The sequence below is a fragment of the Pristiophorus japonicus genome, chromosome 7 (genome assembly GCF_044704955.1).
Source record: "Pristiophorus japonicus isolate sPriJap1 chromosome 7, sPriJap1.hap1, whole genome shotgun sequence".
NCBI lineage: Eukaryota > Metazoa > Chordata > Chondrichthyes > Pristiophoridae > Pristiophorus > Pristiophorus japonicus.
Genome location: NC_091983.1, coordinates 194,269,105 through 194,288,829, shown reverse-complemented (window position 1 = coordinate 194,288,829; position 19,725 = coordinate 194,269,105). Strand labels below are relative to the sequence as shown.

General features: G+C 44.1%; 1 protein-coding gene across 3 annotated transcripts in view; it reads right to left on the bottom strand.

Annotated features, from left to right (window-relative positions):
- The window catches only part of LOC139267396 (uncharacterized), a 277,107-nt gene extending 261,819 nt beyond the window's left edge, over positions 1-15,288 (bottom strand). For all 3 annotated transcript variants that reach the window (XM_070885663.1, XM_070885664.1, XM_070885665.1), the window contains exons 1-5: positions 15,246-15,288; positions 10,400-10,558; positions 9,334-9,452; positions 6,395-6,530; positions 1,664-1,867 (exon numbers count right to left, since the gene is read on the bottom strand). In XM_070885663.1, coding sequence (XP_070741764.1) covers positions 1,664-1,867; positions 6,395-6,530; positions 9,334-9,452; positions 10,400-10,558; positions 15,246-15,284 — 657 coding nt within the window. In that variant the 5' untranslated portion in view covers positions 15,285-15,288. The remainder of the gene's footprint in view (positions 1-1,663; positions 1,868-6,394; positions 6,531-9,333; positions 9,453-10,399; positions 10,559-15,245) is intronic.
- Positions 15,289-19,725: the final 4,437 nt, after the last annotated feature.

Sequence of the window (19,725 nt, the reverse complement as noted above, 5' to 3'; positions counted from 1 at the left end):
CAACACTAAAATTGGCTGTGTGGTTGGTAATGATGAGGAAAGTCATGGGCTACAGGAGGATATCAATCTGCTGGTCAGGTGAGCAGAGCAGTGGCAAATGGAATTTAATTCCGAGAAGTGTGAGGTGATGCACTTTGGGAGGGCTAATAAGGAAAGGGTATACACATTAAGCGGTAGGCTACTTAATGGTGTAGATGAACAAAGGGACCTTGGAGTGCTTGTCCACAGATCCCTGAAAGTAGCAGGCTAGGTGGATAAGGTGGTTAAGAAGGCATACGGAATGCTTGCCTTTATTGGCCAAGGCATAGAATATAAGAGCAGGGAGGTTATGCTTAAATTGTATAATACTTTGGTTAGGCCACAGCTGGAGTACTGCGTGCAGTTCTGGTCGCCGTATTATAGGAAGGACGTGATTGCACTAGAGAGGGCGCAGAGGAGATTTACTAGGATGCTGCCTGGAATGGAGAATCTTAGTTATGAGGACAGATTGGATAGGCTGGGTTTGTTCTCATTGGAACAGAGGAGGTTAAGAGGAAACCTTATCGAGGTGTACAAAATATTGAAGGGCCTGTACATAGTGGATAGTAAGGGTCTATTTCCATTGGTGGAGGAGTCTATTATGAGGGGGCATAGTTTTAAGGTGGTTGGTGGAAGGTTTAGAGGGGATTTGAGGGGGGGCTTCTTTACGCAGAGGGTTGTGGGAATCTGGAACTCGCTGCCTGGAAGAGTGGTGGATGCAGAAACCATCACCACTTTTAAGAGATGGTTGGATGGGCACTTAAAGTGCAGTAACCTGCACAGTTATGGACCTAGAGCTGATAATTGGGATTCGACTGGATGACCTTTTGTTGGACGGCGCAGATACAATGGTAAGTACTGCAGGGAATAGAATATGGCCAGGGTGATTTCCTGGACTAGTGTCGATCACCTGGATGGGTCGGAGAGGAATTTTCCCAGATTTTTTCTCCCTAAATTGGCCTGGGTTTTATCTGGTTTTTGCCTCTCCCAGGAAATCACATGGCTCCGGTTGGGGTTGAGGTCGATGTTTTCAGTATAAGGGGTGTCGCAGTTGTGTGAGACGGACTGGTTGGGCTGGGTGCTCTTTGCCTTTCCATCATTGTTCATAGGTTTATATGTAACCTTTAGGTCTGCTGACCAAGGGCCGTGCGGCTCTTTGTCGGCCGGCGTGTACACGATGGGCCGAAATGGCCTTCTTCTGCGCTGTAAATTTCTATGTTTCTAAGTTTCTATGAGTTTTTGGTGCTGATCCCTTTAAATTATGTCGGCTTCCTGGTGCTGCACGCCAGCTCTCCCTATTATTGTTAACTCCAGGCGGTGAGGTAAGTGGCGAGAAGCAATTTGGCAGATCGGACGTGCAGTGAGCGTTGCACACTCACTGAGCTCACGATCTCCCTGGCGTTGAAGTTCCCGGCGATCGCTGTTACCGGCAGTGCAACAGAGGGTCCCGATTGGCGTGCGCCACTGGATTCGACAGAAGCTGTCGTTACAGCTCTCAACATCACATTGGGCAGCGCTAAGGGGACACATTTGCCCCCGTATGATTCTATGATCCTAGCACTGTCACAGTCCATTCTCCAACTACGCAAGTTAACTTGACCACCACCTCCTGAAAATAACATTGTGGGAATTGCTAATAGAGTACCTTGTAATCTGCTGGTGTGTTATGTAAGTAATAATGCGAGCCCATGCCATCTGCAACACCCGAGCCACCTTTTGCTGCACTGACCCGGCACGTTTCTGCTGCTGTACGAATTAACTTGTCCCCATTCAGGGTCAAGCCGGAGATGCTGATGGTCAGAGTTCGTTCAATGGATCTGAAGTAGTTCAGTATTCCTAAGCAGACTCGCTGCACAGCAAGAACCATAATAAATAAAAGTTACCATCAGTAGTTTAATACCTAGCATAATGACCACTAAAAACAGCAGGCAAACAAGTTAAACGTTAGCAAGCTAATATTTGAGCAGTCCAACTCCAAGCACACCATTTGAGATCAAAAGAAAAATGTCATGAATCTGAATTAATAAACAGAAAATACCTGAAATCGACAACCTGGAAAGATAGAAACATAGAAAATAGATGCAGGAGCACGCCATTCAGCCCTTCGAGCCTGCCCACCATTCAATAAGATCATGGCTGATCATTCATCTCAGTAGCCCTTTCCTGCTTTCTTTCCATACCCCTTGATCCCTTTAGCCGTAAGGGCCATATCTAACTCCCTCTTGAATCTATCTAACGAATTGGCATCAACAACTGTCTGTGGTAGAGAATTCCACAGGTTAACAACTCTGAGTGAAAAAGTTTCTCCTCATCTCAGTCCTAAATGGCTTACCCTTTATCCTTAGACTGTGTCCCCTGGTTCTGGACTTCCCCAACATCGGGAACATTCTTCCTGCATCTAATCTGTCCAGTCCCGTCAGAATTTTATATGTTTCTATGAGATCCCCTCTCATCCTTCTAAACTCCAGTGAATACAGGCCCAGTCGATCCAGTCTCTCCTCATATGTCAGTCCTACCATCCCGGGAATCAGTCTGGTAAACCTTCGCTGCACTCCCTCAAAAGCAAGAACGTCCTTCCTCAGATTAGGAGACCAAAACTGAACACACTATTCCAGGTGAGGCCTCTCCAAGGCCCTGTACAACTGCAGTAAGACCTCCCTGCTCCTATACTCAAATCCACTAGCTATGAAGGCCAACATACCATCTGCCTTCTTCACCGCCTGCTGTACTTTCATGCCAACTTTCAATGACTGATGCATCATGACACCCAGGTCTCGTTGCACCTCCCCTTTTCCTAATCTGCCACCATTCAGATAATATTCTGCCTTCATGTTTTTGCCACCAAAGTGGATAACCTCACAGTTATTCACATTATACTGCATCTGCCATGCATTTGCCCACTCACCTAACCTGTCCAAGGTAGTCTCTTAGCATCCTCCTCACAGCTCACACCACCACCCAGCTTAGTGTCATCTGCAAACTTGGAGATATTACACTCAAATTCCTTCATCTAAATCATTGATGTATATTGTAAATAGCTGGGGTCCCAGTACTGAGCCTTGCAACATCCCACTCGTCACTGCGTGCCATTCTGAAAAGGACCCATTTATCCTGACTCTCTGTTTCCTGTCTGCCAACCAGTTCTCTATTTACGTCAGTACATTACCCCCAATATCTTGTGCTTTAATTTTGCACACCAATCTCTTCTGTGGGACCTTGTCAAAAGCCTTTTGAAAGTCCAAATACACCACATCCACTGGTTCTCCCTTGTCCACTCTACTATTACATCCTCAAAAAATTCGAGAAGATTTGTCAAGCATGATTTCCCTTTCATAAATCCATGCTGACTTGGACCGATCCTGTCACTGCTTTCCAAATGTGCTGCTATTTCATCTTTAATATTTGATTCCAACATTTTCTCCACTACTGATGTCGGGCTAACCAGTCTATAATTACCCGTTTTCTCTCTCCCTCCTTTTTTAAATAGCTACCTTCCAGTCCATAGGAACTGATCCAGAGTCGATAACTGTTGGAAAATGATCACCAATGCATCCACTATTTCTAGAGCCATTTCTTTAAGTACTCTGGGATGCAGACAATCAGGTCCTGGGGATTTATCGGCCTTCAATTCCATCAATTTCCCGAACACAATTTCCCGACTAATAAGGATTTCCTTCAGTTCCTCCTTCTCACTAGACCCTCGGTCCCCTAGTATTTCTGGAAGGTTATTTGTGTCTTCCTTTGTGAAGACAGAACCAAAGTATTTGTTCAACTGGTCTGCCATTTCTTTGTTCCCCATTATAAATTCACCTGATTCTGACTGCAAGGAACCTATGTTTGTCTTCACTAATCTTTTTCTCTTCAGTCACTTTTTATGTTCCCAGCAAGCACACTCTCATACTCTATTTTCTCCCTCCTAATTAAACTCTTTGTCCTTCTCTGCTGAATTCTAAATTTCTCCCAGTCCTCAGGTTTGCTGCTTTTTCTGGCCAATTTATATGCCTCTTCCTTGGATTTAACATTATCCTTAATTTCCGTTGAAAGCCACAGTTGAGCCACCTTCCCCGTTTTATTTTTACTCCAGACAGGGATGTAAAATTGTTGAAGTTCATCCATGTGATCTTTAAATGTGTGCCTATCCTTTAAGTATCATTCACCAATCTATTCTAGCCAATTCACGTCTCATACCATCGAAGTTACCTTTCCTTAAGTTCAGGACCCTAGTCTCTGAATTAACTGTGTCACTCTCCATCTTAATAAGAATTCTACCATATTATGGTCACTCTTCCCCGAGGGGCCTTGCACAACAAGATGCTAATTAGTAGTTTATCATTACACATCACCCAGTCTAGGATGGCCAGCCCTCTAGTTGATTCCTCGACATATTGGTCGAGAAAACCATCCCTAATACACGCCACGAAATCCTCCTCTACCGTATTACCACCAGTTTGGTTAGCCCAATCTATATGTAGATTAAAGTCGCCCATGATAACTGCTGTACCTTTATTGCACGCAGCCCTAATTTCTTGTTTGATGCTGTCCCCAACCTCACTACTACTATTTGGTGGTCTGTACACAACTCCCACTAGCGTTTTCTGCTCTTTGGTATTCCGCAGCTCCAGACAGATTCCACATCCTCCAAGCTAATTTCCTTCCTTACTATTGAGCTAATTTCCTCTTTAACCAGCAACGCTACCCCACCTCCTTTTCCTTTCTGTCTATCCTTCCTGAATGTTGAATATCTCTGGATGTTATTTCCCAGCCTTGGTCACCCTGGAGCCATGTCTCCATGATGCCAATTATATCATATTCGTGAATTGCTGCCTGCGCAGTTAATTTGTCCACTTTATTACGAATACTCCTCGCATTGAGGCACAGAGCTTTCAGGCTTGTCTTTTTAACACACTTTGCCCCTTTAGAATTTTGTTGTAATGTGGCCCTTTTTGATTTTTTCATTGGGTTTCTCTGCCCTTCACTTTTATTTTTCTTCTTTCTATCTTTTGCTTCTGCCCCCATTCTACTTTCCCTCTGTCTCCCTGCATAGGTTCCCATCCCCCTGCCATATTAGATTAACCCCTCCCCAACAGCACTCCCCCTAGGACATTGGTTCTGGTACTTCCCAGGTGCAGACCATCCGGTTTGTACTGGTCCCACCTCCCCCAGAACCGGTTCCAATGTCCCAGGAATTTGAATCCCTCCCTTCTGCACCACTCCTCAAGCCACGTATTCATCTTAGCTATCCTGCAATTCCTATTCTGACTAGCACGTGGCATTGGTAGCAGTCCTGAGATTACTACCTTTGAGGTCCTACTTTTTAATTTAACTCCTAGCTCCCTAAATTCAGCTTGTAGGACCTCATCCCATTTTTTACCTATATCGTTGGTACCTATATGCACCACAACAACTGGCTGTTCACCCTCCCCCTCCAAAAGGCCTTGCAGCCGCTCCGAGACATCCTTGACTCTTGCACCAGGGAGGCAACATACCATCCTGGAGTCTCGATTGCAGCCACAGAAACGTCTATCTATTCCCCTTACATAGAATCCCCTATCATTATAGCTCTCCCACTCTTTTTCCTGCCCTCCTGTGCAGCAGAGCCACCACGGTGCCATGAACTTGGGTGCTGCTGCCCTCCACTGATGAGTCATCCCCCCACCCCCAACAGTACCCAAAACGGTGTATCTGTTTTGGACGGGGATGACCGCATGGGACCCCTGCACTACCTTCCTTCCACTGCTCTTCCTGCTGGTCACCCATTCCTTAACTGCCTGTGTAACCTTTTGCTGCGGTGTGTCCAACTCACTAAACATGCTATTCACGACATCCTCAGCATCGCGGATGCTCCAGAGTGAATCCATGCGCAGCTCCAGTGCCACAATGCGGTCTGTCAGGTGCTGCAGCAGGATACACTTCCTGCACATGTAGTCGTCAGGGACACTGGAAGCGTCCCTGAGTCCCCACATAGCACAGGAGGAGCATGACAGATGTCGGAGCTCTCCTGCCATGACTTAACCCTTAGATTAACTTAATTTGGCAACAATGATAAAGGTTACCGACTGATAAAGGTCAATTCAATCAGCATCTGAAAGAGAAGTCCTGATGAAGGATCACGTGCAAAATGTTAATCCTTCATTCTTTTGCATATGCACTACTGACCAGCCTGTTTTGCATTTACAGCATTTTCTGTAAAGATCAAGAACATCATATCCATTATTTGCTGCCATGTTTCTAAGTGAAATGTGGCCAGCAAATTAAGTGATGCAAAGCTTAGGTTTATCTTACTTCAGATTGAACATATCTGAAATGCTGAGCTGTGGAGCAGATCCACACAAGAAAGAAAGAAGGTGCTACAGATCAGTGCAAAGTGAGCTGTTACCTGAAGCTCTCGGATCCTCAAGTGGCGTAAGAAGAGGAGAGACAAGTAAGCCCCCCATGTCATGGCAGGGTCTTTTGCATTCTCCTCGTTTCCCTCGTCCAACCCCAGCAGCTGCAATGTGCTGGTGTAGCTATAACTGGGCAAGAAAAAAAGACAGAAGGGATGAGAAAGAGTGAACTGCAGTAACTGTCTGATGCTGCTGCAACTCATCACCCTGCTGGGTGCTTATCCAGGTTGAAACTTCAAATCAATGAAACTTAGAGATGTGTCACCTCTCCAAAGTGTATGAAGCAATGATTGGCATCTTAGTGGTTACGTGCCAAGACTGCAGGTATTTTAATGAACATACAGGAGTTCTTTATCTTGACAACACTCTGAAGCATGCGTATCAGATTGTCACATTCCATTATATTTAAATGAGAATTAGAGGGTGTTTTGTAAAGCTCATTTAAATTCAAATAAAATCTTGACAGCTGCTTATAAGTACATGATTGAACAGTTTGCTTCCTAGTCAGCCATGTTCCTCATCACTCTAAGCCACGATAAATCTCGGTTGGCTGATTCTTGACTTTGTGGAAGCAAATTTTATGAGGACAAAACCAGTGCATTGTAACTGGCTAATGATCAATTTGGAGTATGCTCAATGGCATCAGTCAGGAAAACACTATAATAAAACAGGATGTGAAAATCATAACCCAATGCTGCCGTTGGTATAAAACCCAATTTCTTGGGTCCAAATGCACTGAGCCACATAGTAGTATCTCGCCAACAATCCTCTACATATTACTCTGAGTTGTGCCACCTATTAGACTCATCAAGCAGATACTTTCCCATAAAGAGGGAACAAAATTATTGTTAGTGTCTTTGACCATCCTATTATTTCTTATTGCCTTTTATAAGCACATAAGCAAAAGAAGGGGTTGGACTTCTTATATATGATGAGAGTCATCTTGCACATTACAGCGAAGGAAGGGTGGCAATGTTTAATAAGTATTTTTTTATCAGTTTTTAATAGATGGAGTTGAAAGTGGGAAGGTTGGAGTGCCCGATGTGAGAGCCAGTCTTGCAGATAAGTTTTCAAAAGAACACTGTATTAAAAAATGTAATTGGATTATAAATGGAAAAATTACCAGGCCAAGGTGATCTGCATTATAGAATACGGAAAGAAGTCGGGGTAGAGATGGCAGATGGAGTAACTATAATTTACCAAGGATCTTGGGACATGTAAATTGTGTCAATGGACTAAAAGGTGGCAAATGTTAGATCCCGGTTAAATGAAATGGGAAATTATAAGCTAGGAAATGATTGGCTTATTATATGTCTTACCTACTGAGAACAAGTCGGCCTGCTGAGGAGGTTAAAAGGAGGTTTGATAGAGGTGTTCAAAATCATGAATGGTTTTGATAGAGTAAATAAGGAAAAATTGTTTGCAGTGGCAGAAGGGTGGGTAACCTGAGGACACAGATTTAAGGTGATTGACAAAAGAATCAGAGGCGACACAAGGAAACATTTTTTTACACAGTGAGTTGTTGTGATCTGGAATGCCTTGCCTGAATGGGTGATGGAGACAAATTTGATAGTAACATTCAAAAGAGAATTGAATAAATACTTGAAAGGCTATGGGGAAAGATCAGGAGACTGGGATTAATTGGATAACTCTACCAAATGGGTCAAATGCTGTATCATTCTATGACTCTATGGTATCATTGCTGTTTGTGGGACCTTGTATCTGTTGGAATGGAGGGGGTGGGGTGGGGAGGAGGTCTTCTTCCTCCTGATGTCACTTTCAGTGGAATTTATGGCGAGGCTTAAAAGCGGCAGGAACTTGCTGGGCCCAAAACATGTCTGTCTGCCCCTCCCCCACTCCCCGAGCCATCCGAAGGATTTTTGCCTACTCTTCTGAATCAGAAATTTGAGCCCCTATGAGTACAGATACACAGATCGTAGGAGTTGGAAAGTGCAAATGAGATTCTGAGTTTTATACAGAGGGGCATTAAATATAAAAGAAAGGAAGTGTTGTTGAACTTGAACAAGAAATTAGCTTGAGTACTGGCAGTTGCTGAGCTCCATCAGCAAAGGTCAAGGAGAGGTGATTTGTATTCTGCTGGGGATGGCCATGTGACACAGGAAGATCTAAGAGAAGGAGCGCAGGAGAAAATGTCGTAACAAATGTACTTTCAACCCCAACCCTTTCATAAACACAGATTCAGTATTACCATGGTCACAAATAATTATAGAGAATAAAACAGTTAGGGCTAGAAATTGCATAGCGTCCCGTTTGGGGCGATAACTTTTGCAGGAGCTACTCCAATTTTAGTGGGCGGTTTAGCGCACCAGGAGGGAAGTGAGCACTAAACCAAGCACTACCACTTTCCTTGGAGAGCTGAACCATGCAAGAGGGGCGGTAGTGGCAGAGCGCTGCACAATGCCCGGTGCTCGAATCCCCTGCCCGTCGACGGCACTTCATCTGGGGACTGTCCCCGGAAAATGGGATTGATCAGCCGTGCACTCGGTTAGAGTGGTCGTGGCAGAAGAAAATTTGAAAAAAATGAGCTGAGGGCTGAATAAAAATGGCTGCACTACCTCACCGGCAATCCCTTTAACTAGCGCTCTTCAAGCGTCCGGCCTACCTTACAACGGCTCCTGCAGCTGCCGGTGTTGACGCCTGGCGATGCTGCAGAGGGCAGAAGCGAAGTTCGCATAGGGGCGGGGCGCTGTGCACTGGATGACGTCACAATCTCCGGGGCGTAGGAGATCGTGACATTAGGATTTACCGCCGCCTCTATCATGCAAGGCAAGTTCGCGGGCATTGGTAATCTTGTTGCATCCGGTCGCAGAGCCAGTAGCGCCCCGCTATCGCCCCCCCCCCCCACGGAGGTGCTAACGGGAAGTGCAAATAAGGCCAATTTCTCCCTCTTAGTGTTGGCAACATTTCTTACCCTTGATCTCTGATCTTTTTTAAAGGGAATGCACTGGCAGCACGTTTGTTTCGATTGACATTATCCACCTCCCACTCGTTGAGGTCTACAGGTGAATCACTCTCTTTACATCTTGGCTCCTGGTGAGTAGCACAATACAAGTAAATAAACATCAAGCATCTGATTCCTTCCATTTCAATCTTTCTACACTAGGGTGACCATACTTCCCCGTTTTGCGGGGACAGTCCCCGCTTGAGTTACTGCGTCCCCAAGCAAACAATCTTCCCAGAAGAGTCCCGAATAGACTAGAGCCCTATTCATTGGAATTTATGCAAATCATACCATTAGACATAATCACAGTTTCAGGTCAACTGTCTGTATTATATATAAGGGGTGTCTGAATACGCTTCAATAGTGTGACATCATATCTGCGGTGTCTGTTTTGCATTTGTTGTGTAAACTACATTTTCGATCCTGGCTACTTTCCTGTGCTCCCACCTTGTGTGTCCCTGGATTTGGTATAGAAAATATGGCCATCCTATTCTACGCATGGCTTTCAACATCTTCAGCCAACAGTATGTCGGCCACCGGCCTTACACAAATCGTTACATTATCCCCATGCAGTCACTGATGGACACTGCAAGGCTAACTGAATATTTAGTCGGTGCCTGCTGAAATATCTATTATTATTGCTTCACTGTGTTAGAAAAGGTAAATAAAATAAAAATCAAATGGGGGGGGGGGGGGGGGAGGGTGAAGAAATTGTATCATTGGTGGTGGACTTGTTTTATCCATTTTTCTGGATAAAGCTGCGAACTCACTTTTCCTTTCGTCTAGTTAAATTGTGGCTATTGTACTAATAGGTGCGATGTATCAGAGTCCTTTACAATAAGATGGAAAAGGCTGCGGTGAATGATAACATTGTGCTCCATTGAGGACAGAATGTATGCAATTAAAATGGAGACTGAATTACGTCCAATCATCTCCCCACCGTTCTCTATCCTTGCTTCACCCGAAGACTACACTTGGTCTCAACACCACGGACAGGAGAGGTGTATAAAATCACATCAGTCGGTTCCACACTCACTTGATCGAGCTTGGCATTTCCATAGATTCTGTTCCAGATATGACTCGTGTGTTGACCCGAGTGATGTGAAGTAACAGCCAATGGTTGCACTGCTTGTGGTTCGTGTGCTGCCACAGCGTGCTGACGAAGTGTGTCCATCACTCGGTTGGAGTCAGAAACCTGGTCTCAAAGACAAAGAAATAAAATATCAGCCACTCCGTTTGTCCAAGAAACATTTTTCTATTGGAACTCAAAATATAAAAGATTAAGATGAGAACCAAGTGCCATAATGGGTTAGAGCGCCGTTGTGCTGCCACTTTCGCATTGATCCAGCGGTTTTTGGGGAGCACAACTACACAAGAGTGGTCATATAACTCAGGAGATCGTGGAGCAGACTAAAGCCTCAAGGCATGGGCTGCTCTCCAGAAGACAACCCGACCCTGATCTAGTTCACACAGAGTTCATAGGGAGTTCACACAGAGTTCACACAGGGTGCACACATAGTTCACACAGGGTGCACACATAGTTCACACAGGGTGCACACGAGGTGCACACAGAGTTCACACGGGGTGCACACAGAGTTCACATAGAGTTCACACAGAGTGCATTATAACTTCAGCATAATTTTGAAAATCAGAATCATATTTTCTAGCTTACTCTCTGCGCCCATCCATAATTGTATTATCTTTCTTTGCAATGAACAGTCAGACCTATATTTTTGGGTATATTGTTTCTGCTCTTTTAATTCCTCTCGTCATAGAATCAAAGAAATAACAGCGCAAAAGGAAGCCATTCGACCTGTTGCCCTTGCCAGTGCCAGTTCTTTAATCGGAATGGTCTATCCTAATGCCACTTCCCTCCCCTTTCCTTAAATCCTTTTATACAATTCTTTGTACAGGTGGAAAGTAGAAAAGATTTAAGTTTGAGGTTTCATTATCAATAGCACAAAGGATAATGCACACTCAAAGCTAAGCACAAACTTGCTCTCTCTAAGCCTTAGCAACCAATCACTGGTGACAAATTAGCTATTTGAACAGATAATAATGAAGTCTGTCTCATTGGATTTAAGTGCAGCTGACAGGTCAAGAAACTTTATTTAGAAAACTACAAAGAATAAGTGGGATAAATGACAGAAATTCATCCCACCGATCCATTGCAGAATGTTAACACAAATAGCTAAGTAGTCAGCTGTGGCTCAGTTAGTAGCACTCTCGTCTCTGGGTCAGTAGGTCGCGACTTTCAGTCCTGCTCCCGAGGCTTGGGCACATAATCTATGCTGACACTACAGTGCAGTACTTTGGAAATGCGGCTCTGTCATAGGTGCCGTCTTTCAGATGAGATGTTAAACTGAGGCCCTCTCAAGTAAATGCAACTAAAGAACCGGATTATCTGGATGTTATTGCATTGCTGTTTGTGAGATCTTACTGTGCCCTAATTGATGTGTGAAGTGACTACACTTCAAAAGTACTTCATTGGTTGTAAACCTCCTGAGGTGCTATATAAGTACAAGTTCTTGCTATCTTTTCTTTTCAAATGGGTTAAATCAACAGAGGGAAGGGGGAAAGAGACAGAAAGAATAATGCACAAGGAACAGGAGATAAATGATTTATGTCTCCTGGACTTGCCTGATTAATAAATCTAGAGTGAATGCTAGCTTCTTATCCAAAAGATCAAGAATACTTTAAAAAGTGTGGATTAGGACGAGAGGCACAAAATGCAAAATACGGCGTTAGCCCGGTTAGGCTGAGGGTCATGTTTATTAGAAGGCTACTATAGCAGCCCAAAGGTACCTTGCTTGGTAAACTAGCACTCTGCACCATGCAATGTTGGGATATAGAACTGCATTCAGGATTCTCCATACAGCAAGTTTATGTTCTTGGTTCAGCTCAAAGGGGAGGAAACAAGTAGCTCCAAAGACAAGAGGGAAATTTAAATTGGCTCAGCGCAAGCCATTGTCACAAACCCACCTGCTGGCCACTTTTGCAAAGATCCAGGAAAAAGGTCACCTGCCCACAGACTCAACCAGTGAGTGTTGTGTGACAGAGTAAAACTTAAATAAATAAGAAGCAATTGATCTTTTGTATCATTCAATAATGTTTAACTTGTGATTAGAATGTGAAATAACTACACGGTTTAACCGTCACACAAGTGTGATGCTCACGCAATCTTCCCACATAGAATGGCCTGTTGTCAACACAGGGACGGGGACTAGAAAGAAAGAAAGACTTGCGTTTCTATAGTGTCTTTCACGACCACCAAAGCGCTTTACAGTCAATGAATGTACTTTTAGAATGTAGTCACTGTTGTAATGTGGGAAACCACTGGAGACTATTTATATAAAACTTGGCTGATTTGAAAATGAAAAATAATTTGTTGCTTCCACTATGTATTACCGTTACAAACAGAAACACAATGGCACAAAGAATAACGTGCACAGCAACACAGTGATCAATGCTATTCTTTATTGTTAGTTAACAGGGATTATCTGCAAGGGTAGTAGCAGCAGAGTGAGGAATTTGATATGAGTTGTTTAAACACTCATACAATCGTTCACAAAAATTTCTGGACTAGTATGGTTTCTTTACCCACAGCAAGTCATTTCTCATTAGATTACAGAAATGTTGTGCCTGCACCAGATTTGGTTGTAATTATCTGCTGTCAATTGCAATGTGCGTTTTGTCAGTTCTCCTTTGGACCACAAGGTGGGGCATGTCACCACTGGAGTGCAAAACACCGTGAGCTCAATCTTATTCCAGGTGCACTGCACAGATTGTGCGTTGTGATGTTTATGTGTCGTACATTCTATATTCCACACAATGGTTTGTTTTTCACACTAGTACATTATGCACAAAAGTAAATTAGTCTTCTTCTCACATAACACGATTTTATTGACCAAGCCATTCTAAAAAAACCTGCATTTCTGCAACATTTAAACTACTTCATAATGCAAGGAATAAATCTGCACCATGTGACACACAGATGTCTGTGTGACGATGACAACAAAATAACATTTAGTCGAACATCTATCCGTCCTAGGTCCAACCATCTTCAGCTGCTTTATCAATGATCTTCCTCCATTATAATGTCAGAAGTGATGCTGTTCACTGATGATTGCTCAGTGTTCAGTTCCATTCGCAACTCCTCATATATTGAAGCAGTCCGTGCCCGCTTGCAGAAAAACCTGAACAACATCCACTCCCTCCACCACTGTGCACTATGGCTGCAGTGTGTACTATCTACAGGATGCATTGCAGCAACTCGCCATGGCCTCTTCGGCAGCACCTCTCAAATCTGCAATCTCCACCACGGAGAAGGACGAGGGCAATACGTACATGGGAACAATATCACTTTAATGTTCCTCTCCAAGTCTCACACCAGCCTGACTTAGACATATATCACCATTCCTTCATTGTCACTGGGTCAAAATCCTGGAACTCCCTACCTCACAGCATTGTGGGGGCATGTGATCAGAAGTATGCCTTATGATATATTTCCCTCATTTCCATATCATCATAATATGACCACCCATATGTGGGCGGACATATAATGAGACCATCCCTAGTCCCAATGGAATCTTTGACTGGTGGAAAGCTGCTTCTGCCCACTCAGATTACAGAATTCTTTCACTGCCAGGCCCCAGGAATTTGGGACTTTAAAGTTGTAACTTAATCTATTTTGTTCAACTCCATTTGTAATTCCTCAGTCCATCCCCACATGCAGCAAGATCTGGACAACATCCAGGCACACAAGTGCTAGGCTATCTCCAACAAAAGAGAACCTAACAGCTCCCCTTGATAGGCAATGACATCACTATCCAAGTCCACCATCAACATCCTGTTGATGTTGACCAGAAACTCAACTGGACCAGACACATAAATTCCGTGGTTATTACAGCAGGTCAGAGGCTGGGTGTTTTGTGGCGAGTGTCTCACCTCCTGACTCCCCAAAACCTTTCCACCATCTACAAGGTACAAGTCAGGAGTGCGATGGAATACCTTCCACTTGCCTGGCTGAGTGTAGCTCCAACAACACTCACGAAGCTCGAAACCATCCAGGACAAAGCAGCTCGCTTGATTGGCACACCATCCACTTTATAAATCTACTCCTGCCTAATTTCCCATCCATTTAAATGAATGGGCATAAAATCCTGTGGGTTCCATAACTGGTGTGCAATTCTCTCAGCCCAATTCACCTCTGTGCACTGCGTCCAATGCACCTTGGCCCAGGAATGAGAAAATGTGCTTTTACAAAGTGTTTTTATTTACAATTGAAAATGCAAATGGAACAGGTGCAGACATAGAAGGTTGTATTAATAAAATATTTATGACTAACCCGTTCGTCATTCCTGCATTTTCTGTTTTTAATACAGAAGGCAGCGTTGCCGGACATAGCTGGTGGAATCTGGGGGAATTCAGGCATGAATCTTTGTCTTGTTGGCATATGTCTGAATCATCATCAGCATGAAAGGGAGGAGGCCGGTAATGTATTTAGACAGCTGTAAATTCTGTGTAATTCTATGTGACTCAATTTATGAATATAAATCACCTGATTTATATGTAGAGTCGGTTGCCACAGAAACACGCTGGTCTATGCCAGTGTTTATGCTCCACATGGTCTTGCGTTCCCTTGAACTGACCCGAATATGACACAAGATGGTGCCCTGTAAAAGGTTTGAGTACAACCCTGGGAAAAGAGACAACGTTTTTCTCTCTCTAGTATGTGAGATCCTACATAATATCAGTTCTGATAGTTTTGACATTATCGCTAGCACTGTGATTTGCCGTGAGACATTTTCTATGTTGAAAGGTGCTTCATAAACACAAGCTTTTTGTTGTAATCCATCGCCATGCTAAGCACAGAAGTTTACCTGGAAAAACTGCGACTGCAATCTCAGGATTTCATCCATGTACTTCTGCTGCTTCAGCTTAGTCAGGATTTTTTGCTGCCAAGGGTCTTGTTTCGGTTTGATCTAATCAACAAAGCATAACCGCGTGATCTGGATAACCAGCCGTACAAAACAACTGCAGCGATTCTGGTTAATCTGACCCATAGTAAACAGGGACTACAAATAATGCTGTGATACACAGATATAAATAAATCTTTCACTTAGGTTACCAGTGATACTGAATGTGCCGGCCACTGTGTGTGCCTGGGGTGAGGGGGGGGGGCGGAATGGCAGAGGATAGGGGAGAGGAGAAACACTGCCCCATTTCATCCAGTTTCTGAAGCAACTGTCAGATGTGTGTGCCATTGAGAACAGCCATGAATGCGTCTGCGGGTCAGAATAAGTAACAAGTTAAACTAGCAGAGAAACAACTGTTTATTGTTCATCGCTACTTTTGTAATGTTTACGGTAACAACAGAGGTTTCTGATGTTTTTATAGAAATGACCGGGATTCGGAAACTCAAAGTGGTTAAATTTGCAGATTATGCCAAATTAGGAAAGCCAGTGGAATTGATGGGGAATGAGTTCAATAAAATATTCAAGTAGGCAAGTCAACGGCAAATGAAATTTACTGCAGATTGCACCTTGAATACTGTGCCCAGTTCTGGTCACCAGCAAATAAGAAAGACATTGAAGTGCCTTCAATGCTGGGAGCCTTGAGGCTGGTCCCCCGTGTCAGGGGTCTGAGTTATGAGGAACGACTGGAGGGGCCGGGGCTTTGCAGCTTGGAGTGGAGGTGTGTAGAAGATTGTTAAGGGTATAGAAATATTATTTTAAATTAAACTTTGGATACATTCAAACTGGCGATAGGTAATTGTAGGATGAGGAAATTCTTCTCCACACAAACAACGATCAGCCTGTGGAACAGTAGAGGCAAAAATCTTAGAATCATTTAAGAAACAATTGATGTTACCATAGTGTCAGCTGTGGCTCAGTGGATAGCACATGCCTCTGAGTCAGAAGGGTGTGGGTTCAAGTCCCACTCCAGGAACCTGAGCACATAAAAAATCTAGGCTGACACTCCAGTGCAGTGCTTAGGGAGTGTTGCACTGTCGGAGGTGCTTAACTGTTGGAGGTGCCATTTTTCAGATGAGACATTAAACCGAGGCCCCGTCAGCTCTCTTGGGTGGATGTAAAGGATCTCATAGCACTAATTCGAAGAAGAGCAGGGGAGTTATCCCTGGTGTCCTCGCCAATATTTATCTCTCAATCAACATAACAAAAACAGATTATCTGGTCATTATCACATTGCTGTTTGTCGGAGTTTGCCAATGACTACATTCCAAAAGTACTTCATTGGCTGTAAAGCGCTTTGAGACATCTGGTGGTCATGAAAGGCGGTATATAAATTCATGTCTTTCTTTCTTTTTATAGGGGGACTTTAGGATTTTTTTGAATGAATTAATTAAGATTGGCAGAATGCGCTTCCTCATCTGTAATTAGCTTGCAATCTTGTGATTGCATCAACTGATGCTATCAGGCAAAGATTATCCCAGAATGTCCTTTAGTATGTTCCCCATAAGTAAGTTTAAAAAAAAATGTATTCATTCATTCTTGGGATGTGGGCGTCACTGGCAAGTCGGCATTTATTGCCAACCCTAGTTGCTCTGAAGTAACAGTTTGATGCTAGGCCACATTGGCGTGGAACTGCAATCACATTTAGCCCAGATTTACTTCCCTACAGGACATTAGTGAACCAGTTGGAAACTTTTACTAATAGCAGCTCTTTAGTTCCAGATTTTTAATAATAAATTCAAATTTTCTAGCTTCTATGATTTTCTGGATTACTAGTCTAGAAACATAACCACTACACTACCGTGCCTTACAGATACAGTTTGTTGTACCTTTAAGAATGGAATCCAATTTGCTTCTTTCTTCAGGGCCATGTTTGGGCCTTTCATTCCCCAGCGTTCTGTTCCCGACTCGAAAGCATCATAAACCGGAAAAGTCTTCATGGTTTCCTCCTTGTTAAAAATGCTTCTAAATTTCCGAATCACCTGAAATATTCATGTGGGATCATACCTGTTGCATTAACTAATTGATTTCGGATACATCTTAATTATATGACAAACAGAAAATAATAGAGGAGGCATTAAGCATATGAAGGCCACAATGCTATAGGCTGGATTTTTGGCTTTGATGTTTTTGGGCCGGTAATAACGTTGGGGCAGTAAAGTTTGCACCCGGGAACAGTTTGCGCCTCAGTAAATAACACTGGGCAGCTCGGCCATGAGTCAGTGGCCACAGCACTAAGGGTGACGTTGTACACCTCTCTTGGGTGCTAGAATGGGAAACTTCTGAGCTAAAGAGCCAGGCCGGAAGTGCTCCAAGTGACGCCTGGGGCAGGAGTCGGGGACAAAAAAAAAAGCCACAAAAACATTGCAAAAACACTGGTCACACCACCACAAATCACAAAAGAAAGTGGAAAGAAAAAACAATCACACTTACCTTAGGAGTATTACTTACCTCTCTGCTGTCGGTACCATTAAACCACCTGATTTCCCAGGTGCTCACTGTGGGGTGGCGCTTCGGGGCGTACGGGTCGGGCAAGAGTCAAAACTCACGCCAATGTCACAACCAGGGACATTGCACAGCGGTGCAGCTCTTCCGGCTGGTGCTGTTCCCGCTGCCGCAAAACCGGACCCGAGGATTACTGTGGGGCGCTGGAGGCTGACCGCCCGGACAGAACTCCTCACCGCCGCCATTGCCAACGCTCTGAGGTGAAAAACGGAGCAAAGGGGAGCCGAAAATCCACCCTCATGTGTCATTGAATGATAGGTCATGATGTTGTGACTGTCCCTGCCACAATCTCTGTTCCCTAGCCACTGACTCCCTCCCTCTCTCTGGCCACTGTCTGAGGCTGAACTAGACTGTTCACAACTTCGGCATCCTATTTGACCCTAAACTGAGCTTACACCCGCATATGCTTACCATCACTAAGACAGCCTACTTCCACCTCCGTAACATCGTCTCCGCCCCACCTCAGCCCATCTGCTGCTGAAACCCTCATCCATGCCTTTGTTACCTGTAAACTCGACTATTCCGATGTTCTCCCGGCCAGTCTCCCACCGTGCACCCTCCGCAAACTTGAGCTGATCCAAACTCTGCTGCCTGTATACCAACTCACACTGAGATCGGTTCACCCGTCATCCCTGTGCTTGCTGACGTACACTGGCTCTCGGTCCAGCAAAGCCTTAATTTTAAAATTGTCATCCTTGTTTTCAAATTTTTCCATAGCTTCGCACCTATCTCGGTAACCTCCTCTAGCCCTACAACCCTCCAAGATCTCTGTGTTCCTCCAATTCTGGCCCCCTTGCAAATCCACGATTTTCTTTGCTCCACTATTGCCTTCAGCTGCCAAGGCACTAAGCTGTGGAATTCCCTCTCAAAACTTCTCCGCCTCTATACCTCTCTCCTCCTTTAAGGCACTCCTTAAAACCTACCTCTTTGACCAAGCTCCTGTACTAATATCTCTTTATATGGCTCAGTGTCACATTTTGTTTGATAATGCTCCTGTGAGGCACCTTGGGATGTTTTACCACATTAAACACACTATGTAAATGCAAGTTGTTGTTGTAATTCCTTAGTGGGGGATAAAAGAGTTTGCCCGGAGTAACGCGAACGGACCTGCGAGGGAATAAAAATTTTAATCAAATGTGACGTCACAGTAAAGCAGGTAAGTGATTGGTTGGTGAGTATTTCTCCCTTTTTTATTACCTTGGGCATTGGTTTAAAGTAATATCCGTGATTACAGATTAAAAACTATATATAGATAATTGAAATTTCAAAACTTGAAAACCTAATTAGATAAATAAAATACATGAGAGATGTCAGGACAGGCGATGTCTGTAGCTTGTGGGAGCTGTTGGACACCAGTGTGATCCACGGCGACCACATCTGCAATAAGTGTCGGCTACTCGAGGAACTTCGGTTGAGAGTTGATGAGCTGGAGTCTGAGCCTCAGACACTGCGACACCATCAGGAAGGGGGAGAATTACCGGGACGCTGTGTTCCAGCAGGCAGTCACACCCCTTCAGTTAAATAATTCAAATTTGGTCTGTGGTCAGGGACAGGACCTGTGACTACGAGTGAGGCAGGTATAAGAACATAAGAATTAGGAACAGGAGTAGGCCATCTAGCCCCTCGAGCCTGCTCTGCCATTCAACAAGATCATGGCTGATCTGGCCGTGGACTCAGCTCCACTTACCCGCCCGCTCCCCGTAACCCTTAATTCCCTTATTGGTTAAAAATCTATCTATCTGTGACTTAAATACATTTAATGAGCTAGCCTCAACTGCTTCCTTGGGCAGAGAATTCCACAGATTCACAACCCTCTGGGAGAAGAAATTCCTTCTCAACTCGGTTTTAAATTAGCTCCCCCATATTTTGAGGCTGTGCCCGC